Source organism: Papio anubis, chromosome 6 (assembly GCF_008728515.1).
Source record: "Papio anubis isolate 15944 chromosome 6, Panubis1.0, whole genome shotgun sequence".
Lineage (NCBI taxonomy): Eukaryota > Metazoa > Chordata > Mammalia > Primates > Cercopithecidae > Papio > Papio anubis.
The window spans coordinates 65,308,552-65,328,341 of record NC_044981.1 but is presented as its reverse complement, the minus strand read 5'-3'; the positions used below and the strand labels follow the sequence as shown (position 1 = coordinate 65,328,341).

At 35.0% G+C, this 19,790-nt stretch overlaps 1 protein-coding gene across 4 annotated transcripts in view; it reads right to left on the bottom strand.

Moving 5' to 3' along the window:
• Nucleotides 1–19,790, bottom strand: part of COL19A1 (collagen type XIX alpha 1 chain) — a 333,080-nt gene that overhangs the window by 172,606 nt on the left and 140,684 nt on the right. For all 4 annotated transcript variants that reach the window (XM_003897789.5, XM_009205449.4, XM_009205448.4 and 1 more), the window contains 3 exons: nucleotides 15,807–15,860; nucleotides 5,539–5,592; nucleotides 3,900–3,935 (listed from right to left, as the gene is read on the bottom strand). In XM_003897789.5, coding sequence (XP_003897838.2) covers nucleotides 3,900–3,935; nucleotides 5,539–5,592; nucleotides 15,807–15,860 — 144 coding nt within the window. The remainder of the gene's footprint in view (nucleotides 1–3,899; nucleotides 3,936–5,538; nucleotides 5,593–15,806; nucleotides 15,861–19,790) is intronic.

Here is a 19,790-nt window from a genome sequence, read left to right as displayed (position 1 = left end):
GTCAAGGCTACAGTGAGCTGTGATGGGGCTACTGCACTTCCGCCTGGGCAACAGAGTGAAACCCTGTCTCAAAAGAGAAAAAAAATAATAATTCCCCCAAAACATCATAAAGGATTGCCCCTGCATCAGTAAACTCAGTAGTACAGTGTGCCCAATTACTATTTCTCTTAATTTCTTATTAAACAAAATATGAATAAAAGTAAAGCAAATAAAGAATGTATGGCTTAGAAGGGGGGAAAATGTTCAGCTCTTCCCCGTTAGTTATTCTGGGCAGTTCAGCTGTGTGTGCTTTGAGAATTTCTGGAATTCTGTGTCCTGAGTTGTCAATACTGGTTGTCCTTCTCAAGAAGGATTACTGTTGGACTTGCTAGTAGCTTGTAAATGTGGAGATGGACATTCATCTATCCTCTATAATGAAGTAATCAGGAAGCAAATCATAGGTATGACTAGGAAGGCTGGTCTCTCCTGGAAGCTCCTGAAAGTAATCAGGTTGGGTGTTTTTGATACAAATACTAGTGTAATGAGTAATTCCAAAATTTTGCTAAGATCTATAAGAGAAAGCTGTAAAGAAGAGTATTAGACATGCTTTCAGAGCCTTAGTTCTCAAGCGTGGCTGTACATTAGAACTGCTTGGGAAAAATCTCAAACAACTGTTGCCTGAGTCCCTCCCTAGAGATTCTGGCTTTATTGGTATGTGGTGCAGTCTGGGAATCAGAATTTTTAAAGCACCTTGGGTAATTCCAATGTGTAGTCAAGACAGAGAATCATTCATCTTCTTTTTTTTTTTCTTAGACGGAGTCTCTTTCGCTCTGTCGCCAGGCTGGAGTGCAGTGGCGCGATCTCGGCTCACCGCAACCTCCGCCTCCCAGGTTCAAGCAATTCCCCTGACTCAGCCTCCCGAGTAGCTGAGACTACAGGTGCACACCACCATGCCCAACTAACTTTTGTATTTTTAGTAGAGATGGTATGTTAGCCAGGATGCGATAGAGAACCACTGATCTATGGGAAAAGGCAGCTAGCTGGGAAGAGGGTGCTAAGCCCTTGTGACCAGTGTAGTGCAACAACCAGTAGCATCTGACTCCCTTGGGGCTTGCTAGAAATGTAGAAGCTCAGATCTCACATCAGACTTAGGAATAAAAATATGCATCTGAACAAGACCCTGAGTGTTCCTACGTACACGAAATTTTAAGAAGCATTAAAGGCACCCAAGCCCACAGGAGTACGTGGACATTTAGATGAAGGTTGTAATTAAAGGTATCTTCCTAGCCCTAATTCTCTCCATTTAATGAAGCAGAGTTCAACCCTAACTTCATTTTACTAGTATGCCTCCCTAATGGAAGGAGATAGTTCTTTATTGCTATGTATTAAGTTGGATTTCAAATGAAAGTTGGACTTCTTCAACAATCTAATATAATTTCTTTGAGTAGGAAGAAAGCTTTTTCCATTCTAGTTCCCATAAATAACGGTTCTCAACTCCTGCTGCATATTTAGATCCACTCAGGGAGCTTTTAAAATATACTTGTCCCACATCAGGTTGATTGAATTGGAATTTCTGGGGGTGGAGCCCCAATATTGGTACTTTTTAAAATTCTTCAGTAGATTTTAGTGTGGAGCTAGTTTTGAGAACAATTATGGATGAACTCTGTTTATTGACTCCAATATATCACTGCCACATTTAATCCAAATATAATGCAGTTAGTCATTTGGGCTTCCTCAAAGACTATTATAAATTATTTCAACTAATAATGTATCAACCTGTATTATAAGATCAGTTAAATATTTCGTGTATTGTAAGTTGGTATTCATTTTAGTTTATCCCTATTTTGTAGGGAAGAGTTGATAATTTATATTAGTAAAGAAAGTAATGTCAAGCATACAAAATAGTAATACCCCAATAATATGAATATTTTACTTTATGAAATAAAACATTTCATTTCATAGTGTTTTTTCCTTGTCATATTTTTAGACAAGTATGAAATTAGCCTGTAATCTCTAAGTGCTTGACAGCTGAATGGTGCAGAGAGGTATCTTCAAGGTGTTCCTTGGCAGAAAGAAGCTGGCTGCTATTAAACATCCACAAAATATATGTAATTCAATACAATTTTCTGATTGAGAAGCAAAAATTGTATTTCAGGTGAAATAATATATGTAGATTGCATATCGGTCTTTCAACCTGAGTTGAAAATGACAAGGAAATCAGATAACTGAGTAGTTGAGTATATAACTTAGATGAAGAAAAACAGGCATGTGTCTTACATAAAATGAGCAGGTTTAACTAAATGACTGCATATAACTTAGTTGAAGAGAAACAGGCATGTGTCCTAAGGAAAAGAGCAGGTTTAACTAAATCACTGCCAAATAATTTTTTTTTTTTTTTTTAATTCTACAAAGTGTAAGGCTGGGCACAGTGGCTCAGGCCAGCACTTTGTAATCCCAGCACTTTGGGAGGCCGAGGCAGGTGGATCACCTGAGGTTAGGAGTTCCAGACCAGCCTGACCAATATGGTGAAACCCCGTCTCTACTAAAAATACAAAAATTAGCCGGATGTGGTGGCGGGCACCTGTAGTCCCAGCTATTCAGGAGGCTGAGGCAGAAGAATCGCTTGAACCTGGGAGGCGGAGGTTGCAGTGAGCCGAGATCATGCCACTGTACTCCAGCCTGGGTGACAGAGTGAGACTCCGTCTTAAAAAAATAAAATAAAATTCTACAAAGTATAAAAAAACTGAATAAAATGCACTTACAACCTCCTCTCAAATAGTCTTTCTTTTCATGCTTAAAATAAAAGCTTAAACCATAAAATTCCACTGCAAATTGAACGAGTTATCCCCAAGTAAGTTACCTATTTAGTTCGTTAGGTTTTCTACATATCAAAAAACATTTATGTGGGAGTTGTAACGATTATTTGTGTAAGACACTATTAATATATTTTTCATAGTGGGATTTTTGAGTACAAAGATAAATATAAATATTATTAAAATCACACAGTTTTTGAGATTCCTATGTTCTGCCAATGGGAAGGGCTCCGTCCAGATTACCAGAATACTTTTTAAAATCTGACCTTCTATAATCAGAATAGGTCTTTGAATACTACTGACTTAAATGTTTAATTTATCTCACTAGGTAATATCAACATAAAATTCAAAAGACCTCAGGCTATAGAAGATCTTTAAAAAAAAAAAAAAACTGTCCTCTTTTCCATTAGGCTTAGAGTCTTTCATTAGTTAAATAAGAATCTTTAATCGCCTATGAAAAAAGTCTGTAATAGTAAATTGTATCTGAATATGAGAATCATATATTTATTAGTAAGTGCTTAATATATGACGTACCATTTGATTGAGAACAATCTCATTATGTGCACACTATAAACTTTTCTCATAAATTTGTCACTAAAATATTGCAATTTTATCATCTGCAAATTTTAGAAGCAAATCATAGAGGAAAATAACAATGGTTTTGGATGGTGTTGGGAGAATGTAACTATCAGTTCCATAGGTAGCTGTTTTTACTCACTGGGTGATTAGAGTTTGTTTTGTCCTTTTGCAGCTTTTAAGGCAAGTAGGACTGTATCTGATTCCATTTACGTTAAACCTGATGTTAAGAGTGCATAATCAAATATTTAGGAGACACAATTATGAGCCATATGGAGGATAGAGGAAATTGCTCAGGGTAGGTACTGATTCCAGACTTTTATTGTAACTACCTGTATGACCTTGGGTCAGGTATTTCACTGATGTGGGCAGATGCCCAATCTTTAAAATGTGGAGGTTTGGCTACATGTTCTCGAAGTCACCTTCAGTTCTTAACTCTGTGATTTAAATTCTGGTTTAGTCATGATGTAATATGAGTAATAAACAGAATAATGGATTTCAATTTTGAATTTTGATTTCAAGAATACTTACAGGTAAGGCTGGTGGTCCTGGGGGTCCGGTATCTCCCTAAAATAGATTAAAGAAAAGTTACAATTACCACTAGTCCCTTTTTGCACATTATTTATACATTTCTAGGTGGATAGAAGCAATATACAGAGATAAATCTTGAAGAATAGAAAAATAGAATTTCATCCTGATAAAAGTCTCTGCATAAAGAAAATATATCATATCCCTTTTCACTTTCATGATATAAAAATCACCTTGCATACTCCATGCTTTTTGCAACAGCAGGACTTGTTTTGAAAGCTAAAATAATCTAATTTTCTATTCTTTTGTCTACTAATCCAAAATTAGAAATAATATATTTTCAAGTATGTTTACTTGCCAATGGAGCAGCTGGGAAGTGTCATGGCGATAGATAATTTGTCTGACAAAGTTAGTATGAGGATCAGCAGAAATAATAAGTGGATCTCCCCATTTCATGCCTCCCAGCTGCAAGAAGCAGTCCCATGGCCTCTTCTAAAGCTCTGCTGAATTGGCATTGCATTTGCCATCAACTGTAAGAGGATTTGCCTATATTTATGTATTTTTGAACACTAAAATTGCTTTGCTGATCTATGTGAATACAAATTTCCAGGTGGATATATCAACAAACTATTCAACATCTTTAAAAAATGGTTCATCTAAAAGTTCACTGTTTTCCAATTTCTATGTCACCTTCATGCTTTACTTTCCCAGGAACTTTATTTATTTCATAAGAACTCTCAAACATTAAAGACCAAACATCCTTTCTATGGTTCTTATTTAGGTGCACATTATGGAGGCCATGTACCATATAGCATGGGGTACCAGGGTGCTGTAGTCAGTCTCACACTGAGTATCTTCAGGACTTTCTCTTTTCTCAATATAGCCAACTCAAAAGTTAAAACTTAGCATTGTGTATTCATTGTTTTTGGAACAACTGAATTAAAATAGCCAACAGTTGCTAAGGAACACTGATATGGCTTAAATCAGTCACTGGGGACTCGTTTGCAGGATCACCTTTAACACAGAGATAAATATTGAAGATAGACAAGGATTTCTAAATGTGCTAAAAATGGAGAACAAAATACATTACAAAACACATATACTACAATTTTCATCAAATTGGGATCACCCAACTACTTTATTCAAAACAATCCTTGCTTTTTACTATTTCTTAATTTCCTTTTCAAGATCGTTGCCAACATGTCATTATGAAATAACTTATTTTATGAGAAAAAGTGGCAGAAAATGGAATAGTTAGATTAAGACTGAGATACAAAATTAGCTTATTTCCAAAAGCCACTTGCCTCACCATTATGGCAGCAGCTCAGTGTTATTGGCAAAGTTTTCCAATACAGGTCACACTTGTTAATTTGATGATTGAATACCTAATGTTGTTAAGCAAGGGTGAGAAAAGGGAAATCTTATAAATACAAGTTAATGTCAACTAGCAATTGTTCATTTAGTCTTTTCAAACTAATCAAATGAACAAAAAGGCTATTCTTATTCAGATGCTATTAATGTAACAGCCTTTGGTTAATTTTAAAATGCTTTTAGGAGATAAACAGTATCAATGAGAAGTCACTGTATAGGTTGGCAGAGTTTTCTTAAAGAAAGGTTGGGCTTGGCTGGGTAAACACAATACCTTTTCTCCTTTTGGGCCAGGTAGACCACGAGGACCCAAGTCACCTTTCAAACCCTGTAGAAAGAATATAACCAATACACAGTTCACAGAAAGCTTTAATTTCTAACAAGTCATTGGTAACAAAATAAATCATAATTTACTGAACTTCCAAATCCCATTCTTCCTTTTGTAGTATAGAGAGAAACAGAGACAACTGGCACTAAAATGATAAGCAACATCTGTGCCGTGGTGGGCACAGATACATTAAATCAGCGCGAGTCCTCAATACTGCATATTTGTGCAACTTTGCTTCCTGCTAAAATTACATTAATTCACCATCTGGGAGAATATCATTTAGATCTATATGAGCTTTTAAGTATCCACTTTGGATTAAATTTGTGGATGTTGTAAATACCTCTGATTTAGCATTGATTTGGCCTTTGTTAAGCTTGCCAAAAAAATTCAAGAGTAAAATCAAAAACATTTTTATGTCTCTATCAAGAAATCTAATTGTGAGGGGAAAAGGAATGAAAGATGTATTCTTTTGCTGTCATACAACTGGAGCTAAAATGTAATCTCTTGCCTGCTTTAAAGTATGTTCTAGTTCTCTAATTCCCATCTTTTATACCTGGATTTATAAAGATGTCAAATGAAACTATGTATGACACAGATAGAATATCAGATAAATATTTTCATAAGTCCTCTGGACTGTTGGATGTTTTAATGGGCATTTAGTTGATCTGACTAAGCAATGACAGCTTTTGAGACTACCACAATAGATTGTACCGGAGGAGATCAGCTTTACAGCTGCATGAATTCACAATGCACATAGAAAGTTAGATAGACACATCCTGACTACATGGTAAATAGAAAAAAAATCTTCTTTTTCCCTTAGTTTAACACACTGGATGAAGGAAAAACAATAATAGAAAAAAGAAGTATTCTGAAGCCACACAATGCACAGTAAGTGTAAGTGTCTTACTGTTCCCAGCTGAAAGACCCAGCTGTTACTGCCCTGACATTTCATAGTGAATAAATAACACCAAATGCCATCACCTGTACTCAACATAGATACCACTGATGAAGTGAAAGAAACAAAAGAAAATTGGATACTTAAAATAATTCCTGTTGCAGACAGTGTGTGAAAATTGTGGTATTATACTTCAACAAAAACATTTTTAATGGATGAAAACAATATCTAATTGGCCAAAAAACCTTCCAGTTGCATAAATGCCTTCATGTATAAAACTCATAGTTATGATATTTTTCCATCATTACCTTGGAATATTTATAGAAAAAGGATGAGTGAAAAATTAAATGATATTCAAGATGTGATACAGTATTGTCTTATTATTTACAATATCCATTTCTTCCCAAATCAAGCAACACATACTCTGTTTATACATGTTTCCAGAGTAGAACTTGGAAACAGAACATTGTAAACACTTGAGAGAAGAAATTTGCCATTTCTGTGAATAGATTTATTATTAATGCACTGGTTCTTTCATTTACTTATTCAATAAACATTTATTATATGCCTTGTGTGAAGTTGCTTCTGGCCTTTAAACCTGTACTACTGGTAGCCACAAGCCACATGTAGTTTTCGAACTCTTGAAATGTGACTACTCTGAATTGAGTTGTACTGTGAGTATAAAACACTATTAGATTTACAATATTTGGTAAAAGAAAAAAATGTAAAATATCTCATTAATAATTTTAAATTATTATATGCTTAAATGATAATAGTTGGATATATTGAATTAAATAAAATGTATTATTAAACGTATTTTCTCCTGTCCCTTTTTACTTTTCTTAATTTGACTACTAGAAAAAAATAATATATTTGCATTCATCTTGAATTTGTAGCTCTCATTATATTTCTATTGATTAGTACTACTTTAGAGATACAGAAAAGAACAAGAAATTAATGAAGATTCTCTCCATCACCAAACTTTAGTCAGGGTTCTCCAAGCCCTCTTCTCAACTAGACCTAGACTGTGGCTCCCATCTTGTATTTGGTCTGTCCAACTCAATTATAGCAAGAATCTTGCTAAGTATGTTTAGAGAGAATCTCTCACACTTAAAATCTGTTTTCCATTCCTTACTTTTGAGGGGATCGAGTTCTTCATCCCCTACCTTGATGTCTAAGTTTGGCCTGTCTTCAGCAAGAATATTCTCAGATCAGTTTGGTAAGAATCACCCTACCCTTGATGTCTCCTCTTAGTAATTTTCTATCCAGTGGCCTCCTTCCCTCTACTCATTGACCATAAATCCCGACATGTCCTTGTTGTAGTTAGAGTTGAACCTGATCTGTCTCCCTTATTGCAATTCCCCTGTTGCAATAGTCTGGAATAAAATGTCTTCCTTATCACTTTTTAAAAACAAGTGTCAATAATTTTTTTATTCAACTAGGTAAAGGTCCCTATCCTCAAGGAACTCATGTAATAAGAGGAGAGTGGCTGACAATAAACAGGTCAACAGGCTGAATGTGATAAAAGTGAAAGAGGAGAGAGGCTACCTCAGGTGGGGTGTCAGAAATGGCCCTTGTGTGGTGGTGACATTTGCTGTTTCAGAAGGATCCTAGCAAAGATATAGAATCATTCTGTGTCCATGGACAGATGAATGGATAAAGAAAAGATGCTATATATACACAACAGAGTACTATTCAGCAATAAGAAAACAAAGTCCTGTCGTTTACAGCAACATGGATGGAACTGAAAGTCATTATGTTAAGTGAAGTAAGCCAGGCACAAAAAGACAAATATTCCATGTTCTTACATGTGGGAGCAAAAAAAAAATTGAATACATGGAGGTAGAAAGTGTAGAAATAGATAACAAAGACTGGAAAGGGTGAGTGAGGGGGAGAGGGAGAATGAAAAGAAGTGGGCAAAAAGATACAAGCATACAGTAAGACAGAAGGAATAAATTCAATGTTTGATAGCACAGTAGGATCAGTATACTTTAAAAAAATGTATTTCACTCAGAAAATGGACAACCTAAACACCCTAACTTGTATTATATATGTGTAAAAAAATTCTTACATACCTCATGAATTTGCACACATTAAAAAAAAAGGATCCGGCCATGCAATGATCTGGGAATATGTGTAGGGGCAGAGGGAACAAGAAGCACAGAGGTCTCCAAGACAAAAGGAGTGTCATGAGCACATAGGTAAGGAGTAGGGGATTAAGTCAAGGCTTGCCAGGGGTCATGGTACATAAATAGTTGCAGGCCATGATGAGGAAAATGGGTTTTGTTCTACATGCATTGGGAAGCCACTTAAGTGTTTTAAGCAGGAAAATGACATGATGTGAATATGTTTACAAAAATTCCCACAAACCACTTTGGCAGCAACGTGAAACACAGATTACGGGCAGCAAGAGTGGGAGCAGAAAAGGGGCTATGACACCTTTTCCAGGAAAGAGAGCAGGATGGCCGGGACAGGGTTGTGCCAGTGGAGATGATGAGAAGTGGTCAGAGTTGGCACATGCTGGAAGCAAGACTGGCAGATAGGCCAAAAGCGGAGGAGAAGGAAAGTCTCCAGGCTGGCTTGCATTTGCCTTAAGTAACTGGCTAGGAAGTTATGCCATTCACTGAGCAGAGAAATTTATTAAAAAGAGGTTATCTCTTCTTGCTTATGTAAAACTATGCAGAGAAAAGACAAATATGAAAAAACAAATTACTGATAAAAACCTTGAGTATCCATTTACTCAACAAATATTATTGAACATCTGCAAACATGTAAGGCTAAATTATATATTCCTTATAAATGTGTAAGTGTGAAACATAATTTTTAAGAACGGAAGGAAATATTGGGTACAACATTTAGAAAAATGGTTAACTCTGGAGTGTAGGACAGTATACGATGAACCACACAGGGAGATTCCAAGTGGAGGATGATGTCTTTGTTTTCACACTGAGTTCTGGGTACATTGGTGTTCTCATTGTAACTATGACTTATAACCATCATATATGTTATATATATTATTTTGTAGGTATAGAATAATACATTTAAAAATTTAAAGATTAATTCCAACAAGTTAATCCCAGTTGTAATTTCTACGGAAGCAATGTACTGGCGGTTGAATCAGGTAACTCTCCCTGGTTCAATCAACTATGGGCAGGGAGGAGATGAAGGGATGATGTAGCCAATTACAAGTTGATGTGAATATTGAGTATTATCATTGAAGTATATAGCAGGTAGGACAAAAGCATTTCACAGATGCCTAATTCTACTAGAGGTGTCTAAGACTTCACAGATATGGATTTCAGGAGAGTCAGAAGAGGAACTGCCTTTTATGTATAATCATGGGTAAGTTGGGTAAGCTTTCCTATAAAACAGGTGTAATAAGTAATAGTTTTCTTGAAGGGTTGTTCTGAGAACCATATGTTGTAGAGACATTTAGCACATGGTAGGCACTTAATAAATGTTGTTTTTACTTTTCAAGTTCAAGTTTAAGGGATAACTGATAGTTCTTTCTTGTTCAGCTTTATACCACTTTGATGGATATGTAACAACTGTGCTTTAACTCACATAGGATAAAATGCAATTGAGAAGTGCTGCATTTGTCAAGCTTCTACTTTTATGACCATTAAAGTGGGCCCATGTAACTCACGTCTTCCTGTGACAAAGTACAATGTTGTTAAGGCCATGGCGTTGTAATAGCCTCTGAGAAACACATCAGTAATGCTTTTCTCAAATGCAATTTTTCTCCTTGTGTCACAGTGGTGCTCCTATCAATGGTTATTGAGTGCTAGGGAGAAAGGACACAGGACCCACCATAGGCATAAAAAGCCGAATGGAACAGACTCTGAATTCAATATTGAGTAAGATGGGTATCTGTTATGAAGGTTCTCAATAAAATTCATGTACATAAAGATTCTCAAAAGCATAGCAGTTGATTCTACATGTAATGTGGAGGCAGAAACTGTTATCTAAAGGTAAGACAAGAGCTGAAGAGCAGTATTATAACCAGAATTATAAAAGCAGAATTATAAAAATTAATTATAAAATTAATTTTTGTTGGAGTACCTACTACTACTCATGGGGTACCACATCTTTAAAAATCAGAAGATAATATAAAATATTATTTGTTAAAAATTGTTAACCCATCAATTAATTCTTTTCACAAGCTTTCAATGACTTAATGTTATTCCCTAGCAATGTCAACAGCTGTTGCCAGCTGATATCTCTGGTTTTGTGATTTCAATATTTTTGTATTCTCTAGTACAGATTGCATTGGTATAAGGAGATTAACATGATTATTTTAGAAACATCAGATGCTGTAATTCTAATAAGGGATATTTAAAAGACCATAATATAAATTCAGAAAAAGAGACAACTCAACAATTAAGTCTACTTTTCTAAGATTGTATAACCCCACAGAAACAAATAAATAAAAAGATGTGCCTATTAGAGCTAAATGTGTTTTATTTAACCCGGTTTCTAATAATAGTGAATGTTTATATAGTTCTTGCTTTATGTTGGACACTGTTCTAAATGCTTTCTGTATGAGAGTCCCTTTAATCTTCACAAAAAATCCATGAGGTAATTTTGGGGCACAGAGAGTGATAACCCCAAAGTGTGATGCTTTGGCATGCTGAGTGCTTTTAAATTAAAAGGAAATGAAAGGCCTTAGAAGCTGCCTCAGATCCAAGAATTTTCTAACCTTCTCTTATTTCTCCTCCAACCCCTCCTCAAGCACAGGGAGGAGCTCTCTCTGGAAGTTTCTTTATCAGACTGAGAAATCTTCTTCCAAAGAAAGCAATTGTCTTAAAACCCTCTTCCTAGGAATCTAACAGAATAAGCAGGAAAACTAATCTCTGGAGAAGAGAATAAACTAAAAGTTGTCACCAAGCTCAGACAGACTCTTAGTCTATTATTCTGAGGGCAGCTCTGAGAGATTACCTGGGAGTCTTTATCTGCAAAACAAAACAACTTTTGTTCACAGTGCAGGTTCAGCCCTCACCTTTCTGTAACTTGTCCACAAGCTATTGTTAGCTCTTGGTCCCATTCAATTCTGAAAATAATTTACTACCTCTCAAAATTGCCTACATTTCCCCATCTTATTCTTTCCTATAAAGTGGGTTCTATTTAAGTTTCAACCATCTGGCCTTTCTTTGAGTATCGTATTTTTTATGGCTCCAACTGTATGCACATTAATATATTTGTATACCTTTTCTCCTGTTAATCTGTCCATTGTCAGTTCATTTCAGCAGACTGGATCCCTCAGAGGAGAAGGGAAAATTATCTTTTCCCCTACAGTAAGTACTATTGAAATTATCAATGGTGCAAATAAAGAAACTGAGGCACAGAGAAGATAAGTAATTTACCAAGTAGTACATCAGCTAGTTAGTGGCAGAGATGGGATTTGAACCCAGATAGTCTGGCTTTAAAAGTCACAATTACAACTTTATATTATTCCCTCTCAAGTTCATTCTAAGATACTGTTGTTAAATATATTTTGTATTTGGTCACAATCAAAATTATTTAATTATACACTAGATTGTGTGTAAAAACAAGGTCATACATTTCCAAAGTTAAATTCTAGCAATTCAAATTTTTGAACATTTTAATATATATTTTGTATGCATTATTTAAACTGGAATGGACATATGAGCATGCATTTGTTTAGTAATACCATAGAGATCAAACAAAAGTTTAGGCATGCACACACATACACACACACACACGCACACACACACACACACAGTCAAGATACACTTAGAAAAATATCAGCAGATTTTTTATTGTCCCAATGACTAGGAGCTGCTACTGGCATTTAGATTAGGTTGGTGAGCTTCAAGGATGTTAAACATTCTGCTCTTGCAACAGTCTGACTTGAGAAAGAATTGTCTTGCCAAAATGCCAGCAGTGCCACACTGAGAAAGACTGAATTGCTACATACTACCCTTTAAATTAGAGTTTACACTTTCCAAAGTGAGCTGGCCCATTTTGTGAGAAAGCTGGCACAAAATAAGTTATTATAAGATACATTGACATTAAGATATATATAATATGCAACAATAAAGGCTATTTAAAAAGGCTGTTAAATTCATTTAGTAGAAATATTAAAGCATTCCAATATACTCTGACTTAGTAGCTGGAGTCACCTGGCTCATTGAGTTTATTTACTATACATTCTAAGATAATATTTCTGAAGTTATAATTTCCATCATGGCTTGACTTTAATTCAAATCAAAATAGCCATTATAATACCTTTCGTTTTCTAAGAATGTATACCTGGGCTTATTGAAAGTCAGAGTGAACTATCATAAATGCTGAATTACTTTAGTTTGCAGAGTCAGTTTTTTAGCACTGAAAAATAAGCAATGATGTGTGGCATGATTTGCTGGGAAAATCAGACTTTTCAGCCAAATATTTAGAGTTAAAGGCCAATTTTAGTATTAAAAAAAAAAAGTTGCTTAATTTCTGAAGCCTTTAATTTCTTGCTTCTGAAAATAGGAATACTATCACTCCCCACTCTACTAGCCAATTAAGCTGGGTGAGGGTCGAATTTCAAATTCCTTGTGAAAATAGTTTATGAACTATAACACAATATTAACACTCCCCCCATCTCCAACAGTGTCATAACCAAGCAGCTGATTCTTTACTTCTAGTGATAGTAGAGGGGAAAGAGGAGAACTCTTACTGTTTTTTTGTTGTTTCTCCTCAGTCATGACTCCTGAGTATCTTTGGCAAAATTAAGGGGAAAAAAATAACATCATCTACTTATTAGCTAAGTAACCAAGTGAGAAAAGTTAATGTGCTTTGTCATGCTTTATGGTTGTACTTAATGAGTTATATCAGACAATAACGGTGCTAAAGGAATGACCTCCTGTTATTGGGACATGTGAAGGACTCTTCCAAGATCCCTCAAAGGGATAGACATTCACACTGCTCACTAGGCCTTTGGGCTCTCTCAGTACGTTAGTGTTACTCAGATTTGGAACTCACACAGTGGCTGCCAGAGAGTTTGAGAATATAGTAGGTCCTCAAATATATGCATACATCAATTGATTAATTAAAAAGCCCAAAAACCTTACTTTCAGACAATGTAAGAAAAAATTTCAAATCTTGAAATTAATGTGAATATATTTCAGGTTCCAACCCCTCAAATATCTTTCCAGTTTTATTCAAATATTTCAAAAAATCCTTTCACTATATCAATTCCAATATTACCTTTATGTACTTGTAATATACTCCGTTTTGCTCCTCTATCTCAGAGAGCCCACATACATGTAGTTTGGTTATCTTTTGCAACGCTGTAATTAATCTCTTTCAACACTGCTACATTTCTCACAAGTTAATATCTTTCTCACACAGAACGGCCAACACATTGGGCTATTTTTGAGTTTTCAACTCCAATCAAGTGCCAAATCATATGTATTTTACCTCTTTAGCGTCATTCTCTGTATCTTCCCTTCCACATCTGTTATTCTAGCTTAGACTCTAATTACTTATATTTTACTCTGTTATAATATTAATAATTGCTCAGTTTTTCAAACTAACACTCAGCAAATAGTTATTTGGAACTTACCCCAAACATGTGCTAAGTACTAGGATTCCAACACATGGTCTTTGCTTTCATGGAGAATGTAATAGAAAGAACAGAAAACACAGGCAAAGGCCCAAATTCTATCCATTTCAGAATCCACTGTAAAAGGAATCTTCATTTAAACAAAGTATGGGCCACACCTCCCCTTTGTTATGAGGAGAAAGGAAAAGTATCCTCACATCCAGTACTTGTTATGCTCTGTCTTCACCTCTTCCTGTTTTGTTTTTCTCACTGTGCCTTACATGTAGCAGGAATTCAATAAACCTGAATGAATGATTCAAGCATCCTCAGGCTTTTCAAGTTTGTAATCTTAATAACTCTTTGCATAAAATCACAGCACATCACAGCAATAGGGGTTTTAGAATCTGTCCCAAGTCCGTCACTTTACAGACTCTGAGAAGTGATTTGCTCTTCTGTGACAGAACTGGAAGACAAACTGGGCCCTGGCTTTCTACTCCAGAACTCATCCCACTTCACCATGTGACTCCAACGACAGGGGTAAGAGATGAGGCAGTTACTCTATTTAAACATGTGTGACATTCAGTGTCCTGATATATTACAGGTGCATATGTCAATTGATTAATTATATTACATTATATTACATATATTACAGGTGGTAAAGAAGATGCAGAGACTCCCATAGCTACAAGCCTTTGGGGCTAGTGCCTATTTTCTGGTGTAGAAAAATCACTTCAAAGGGAGAGAAATAAGAATGACAGTCAAACAACTATTATTTTAGTTAACATACATAAAAACATTAACTTCTATTACTACTAGGGTCTTTCTTTTTTGGAAGACTCCACACACACACACACACACACACACACAAACACGACTTTCTCCACAGGCCAGAAACATTGGTCTTCAGTGTCTCTTCCATTGTAGTGATCTATAGCATACAAAACAGGTTTCCTAACACATCTAGGGCATTAGGGAGCTAGATATAGTCTCATAGTTTTTCTTTACTCTTTTATAAGTCATGTGGCCCTTCAGGTCCTTTCTAAAACATATCCTTGTAAGTGAAAAAAGGAAGCCGAGGGAAAAACTAATTCTCATTTTGGACACTTCCCCTACCAGTAAATATAACATATCTATAGTAAATGGTGAATAAATATAAATAAAATTACATTTCAGAGTAAAACCCACATTTGGGCCATCCTTCAAATTTTATCCTAAAATCTGGAGTGCAATTCTGGGAGGATAACTGTCCTGAGGGGAAAGGGAGAAGATGACTGGGGTCCAAGGATATCACAGGCGATGCTATCCCTGAGGCTGCAGAACTGGCACCATGAAGGGGAGCAATACGGATTTAGTTTCCCTTCACTTCGCCCTTCCTTCCCATCACTGAAAGCCTAACAATACAGACACCATCTATAGACCAGATGCAGACTAGGACTGAGATGAAAAGTGGACCACTGGTAAGAGCACAAACCATGGCAGAAGATATGCAAGATGTAAAAAGACAGAAAAAGAAGACTAGAAAATTTGCAAGCAAGAAACATCAAGGAGAAAGGCCTGTTAAGGCTAAGCACAAGTAGAAAATATATAAAGCCAACGAAATGAAACTAAAAACACCGGGCCTCTACTGAGCCATGAGAAAGAACACTTTGATTCTTAATTTTGTTGGATCATATCTGGCTCTGCCAAAAATAGGTAAATCTTAATAGCATTAAATAGCACATCTTAGTGGTAAAATGTAAACAGAGTATCAGAAAAAAGGGTTAGGCTTACATTTTCTCCATTAAGGCCAGCCAGACCTGGATCTCCTTTTTCTCCTTGTTCACCCTAAAAAGAAACAATGTATACAATGAAAAACCTTATATCTGAAAACCTTTGCTAGCAAAAAATAAAGAGTTATGTTGTTTGGGTATTTATAACAATATGATTACTTTGCTAAACCCTTGAAAGGCACATTTATTAAAAAACAATTCTGAGTTGTAAAACCAAAGAGAAGATTAAAAGTTCAAAGAAAAGCTGCAGCTGGGTGCAGTGGCTCACACTTGTAATCACAGCACTTTGGGAGGCCAAGGCTGGTGGATCAATTGAGGTCAGGATTTCGAGACCAGCCTGACCAACATGGTGAAACCCATCTCTACTAAAAATACAAAAAAATTAGCTAGGCATGGTGGCACGTGCCTGCAGTCTCAGCTACTCAGGAGGTTGAGGCAGAAGAATTGCTTGAGGCGGAGGTTGCAGTGAGCCAAGATCATGCCATTGCACTCCAACCTGGACAACAGAGCAAGACTCCATCTCAAAAAAGAAAAAAAAAAGTGCTCCATATAAATGATTAAACTACAAAAATGGAACAAGAATATTTATTTTCTTCTATAAGCAACAGAGAACTTTCTGGAAGGTGATTTGTATTGACAATATATACCAAGGATCTCAAATCCATTCATTTCATTTGGGCCAGTGATTTCACTTCTAAGAATGTATACTAATGAAACAATCAGAGATAAAATAATCAGAAATGAAAAACTCAGAGATGAAAAATTTTAGGCACTAATATATAGAGCGTAATGCTATTTATAGTAGTAAAAAAAGAGAAGCATCCTAACTGTCCAATAATAGGAAACTGGCTAATGATATAGACAATGAATGGATTATGACGTAGCCATTAAAATCACATTTGTGAATTTTATTTTATACTAGAGAAAAAATGCTCATGATATAAAAAGCAAGATAAAATTAATACATAGACAAGCCCAGTGGATAAATGTTAACCAATATATATTTTTATGAAAGTTACAAATGTTCAAAATGGTCACTAATACCACTGTGGATGATACATACCCATAGTGACACATAATTTTGTTTTCTTGCCATCTGAAAAGTGTATACTTTTATTGGCCCACTCTGCATATAGTATAATTCAATTTTTGAAAATGCCTCTCTATATATCCAGCTGTCTACCTACCTACCTGCACTTAGAAACAACACTGTGAGAAAACAAACCAAAGTAATAAAAGTGGTTAATCTAGGCATTGTGATCACAGATGATTTTTTCCTTCACTTTACTCCTGTTTTTAAATTTTTTTTCTAGTGCTAAACACGTATTAGCTATACAATCAGTAAGGTGTTTAAAAATAAAAGAATATGTATAGAAAGTACTCAACCAAGTGTATCCCTCTGTGTGTGTTTGTTTGTGTGTCTGTGAAGTTAGTGGTAGTAATCTTTGCTTTATTCTCTTCTTTATATTTTGTTTTTCTTCCTTCATTTTTCCTACAGTGAACATTATCATTTTTATTTGCAAAAAAGTAAAGAAAAGCAAGCACCTGATATTAATAGATAATACATTACAGAAATACATTTGCCCACTCCCAGTTGTCTAAGGATATGTATTATTACTGTATGGAAAGCATAGGAAATGAAGTAAAAAATAATCATCAGGACATAAGAAATGCATACAATATACACAACAAACAAAACTGCATACAAACACAACCAGTAAAAACAGGTTTAAGTTAAAACAAAGCAGAGGATTTTAAGCTAAAAATGGAAGGGTAAGGAATTACTCTATAGAATTGTGCTGTCCAACACAGTAGCCATTAGCCACATGTGGCTACTAAAATTAAAAGTAAACTAAATTAAATGTAAAATTCAGTGCCTCAGTGGCCCTAGCTACATTTCAAGTGCTCAACCATGCCTACTATATTGGACTCTCCAGATCAGAACATTTCCAACATCACGGTGAATTCCATCCATTGGACATTGCTGTTGTAGAGGATGCCAAATATGACAGGAAACAAAATAAGAATTTAGAGGCTCACAAATACACAGAAGAAAATACCTTTCGAATAAGGGGATCAGAAACAATAAAGTGTTTAAATACTAACACTAAATGTGTTCAGGATAAGTTATTAGAATGAATAGAAATTTTTGACACAGAAGACACATATAATTCCACGGATATCAACATTAAGTTTCAGAATGTAACTAAAAATGGATATAGTCTTTATGCAAAAGTAATGATTCTCATAGATGGAAAGAATAAGCAACTCTACATATTAAAGAGATGTGTGCCTACAAGGAAATCTGCAAGCTTGACAGTGGTAATAAAAGCTAAATAAAAATAATATAGAGAACAGAGTTAATATTCTGATAAAGTTTATTCTGCATAGTAAGAGAATAACAGATGTGGCAGAAGACTAAAGAAGAAACATACTGCCTAAAATTTATTCCTAGCAAAAATCTGCAATGGATTTTAAAAAGCATACTTCTTAACATACAAAAAATAAGTCACTGTAATCAAATAAGGTTCATTAAAAATTTATTTGATTTATTATTGTCATTTTTATAAAACGCTCCATTCAATATTTACTATGTGCTCAAACCAGGGATATCCAACAATAGAGTGTATCTAGATTTCCATAAAGTAGGAGTCGATGTCTCTTAAAACACCCTTTATGTTAAAGAATAGAATATAGGTAAAGAATAAAAATATAGGCTGGATAATATTACTATTGGTATGTAACCGGCAGAAGAATGGTATTCAATGAATATCTATCTTCTATACATTTATCTATTGACCTATCAACTATGCATCCATCCGTCTATCATCTCTTAAGGTCCCTTAATCTCAGTACTATTGACAATTCTTTGTTGTGGGGGCTGTCCTGTACACTGTAGGATGGTTAGCATCATCCTTGCTCTCTGCTTACTAAAGGCCAGTAGCCAGCCTCTCCCCTAGTCGTGGCAAATAAAAAATGTCTACAGACATTGCCAAATGTTCCTAGAGGGTGAAATCACCTCTGATTGAGAACCACTGATACATATCATGAATATATATGTAACATATTTATGATATGAAATAATACAACAGATCAAAGCAATACGTTATAATAAACAACTTGAAATGTGTTAGGAACAAATGTGCAATCCTGCATTTAATTCTGGATGGATTAGAAAACCAACTTAAAAATAAAAATATTAAAGGACCAGAAGGAAATACAGGTGAACTTAGATAAGAGCTCATGGTGAGTAAGGCATCTCTAAGCATGAAACCAAAAAAAGAAATTCATAAGAGAAAAAAATACATATCTGACAAAATATTAATTATGAACCTGCAAGACAAAAATACTATAAACTGAATTAAAAGACAATTAACAAACTGGGGAAAAAGATCATGATAGTGGCTTAATAGTTAACATCAATACACAAAGATATCGTGTGTTGTATTGCAATATAGTCATAAGAAAAAAATAATAGTCCAATTGGTAGTTGAGCAAAGAACACATCAGGCAATTTACCACAAGAAATGCTAGATGGCAATTAATAACATTTTAACTAATATTAATTAATCAGACTATATACTGGGACTAGAAGAGCTCTAAAGCTTCCCCATATACAATTCTATCATTCTTGAAAGAAAAGCAATAGGAGTTCTATATCCAGAAGGAAATATATATCTACATCTATGTATTCACAAGTGTTGCATATTTAATAAATTCCAAACAATAGAAAATTGACAATAGTAACCAGCTGTTCCTTTTTTCTCCACTGAGAAGAAGATAAGTAAAAACAAAACTGCAGCATTAAAGATTTAAGCTAGAATTAAAGAAAACTTATTTGACATCAGAGGTCGTAAGAGAGTAGAATGCATTTAGATTGTTTCTTGTGTTTGAATAAGTTGAAAAGCAGAAAAGATTTAAAAACAAAACCAACAGTACATCTCTGGTGATTTCTTTAAAAATAAAATAAATCATTCTAGTCTAA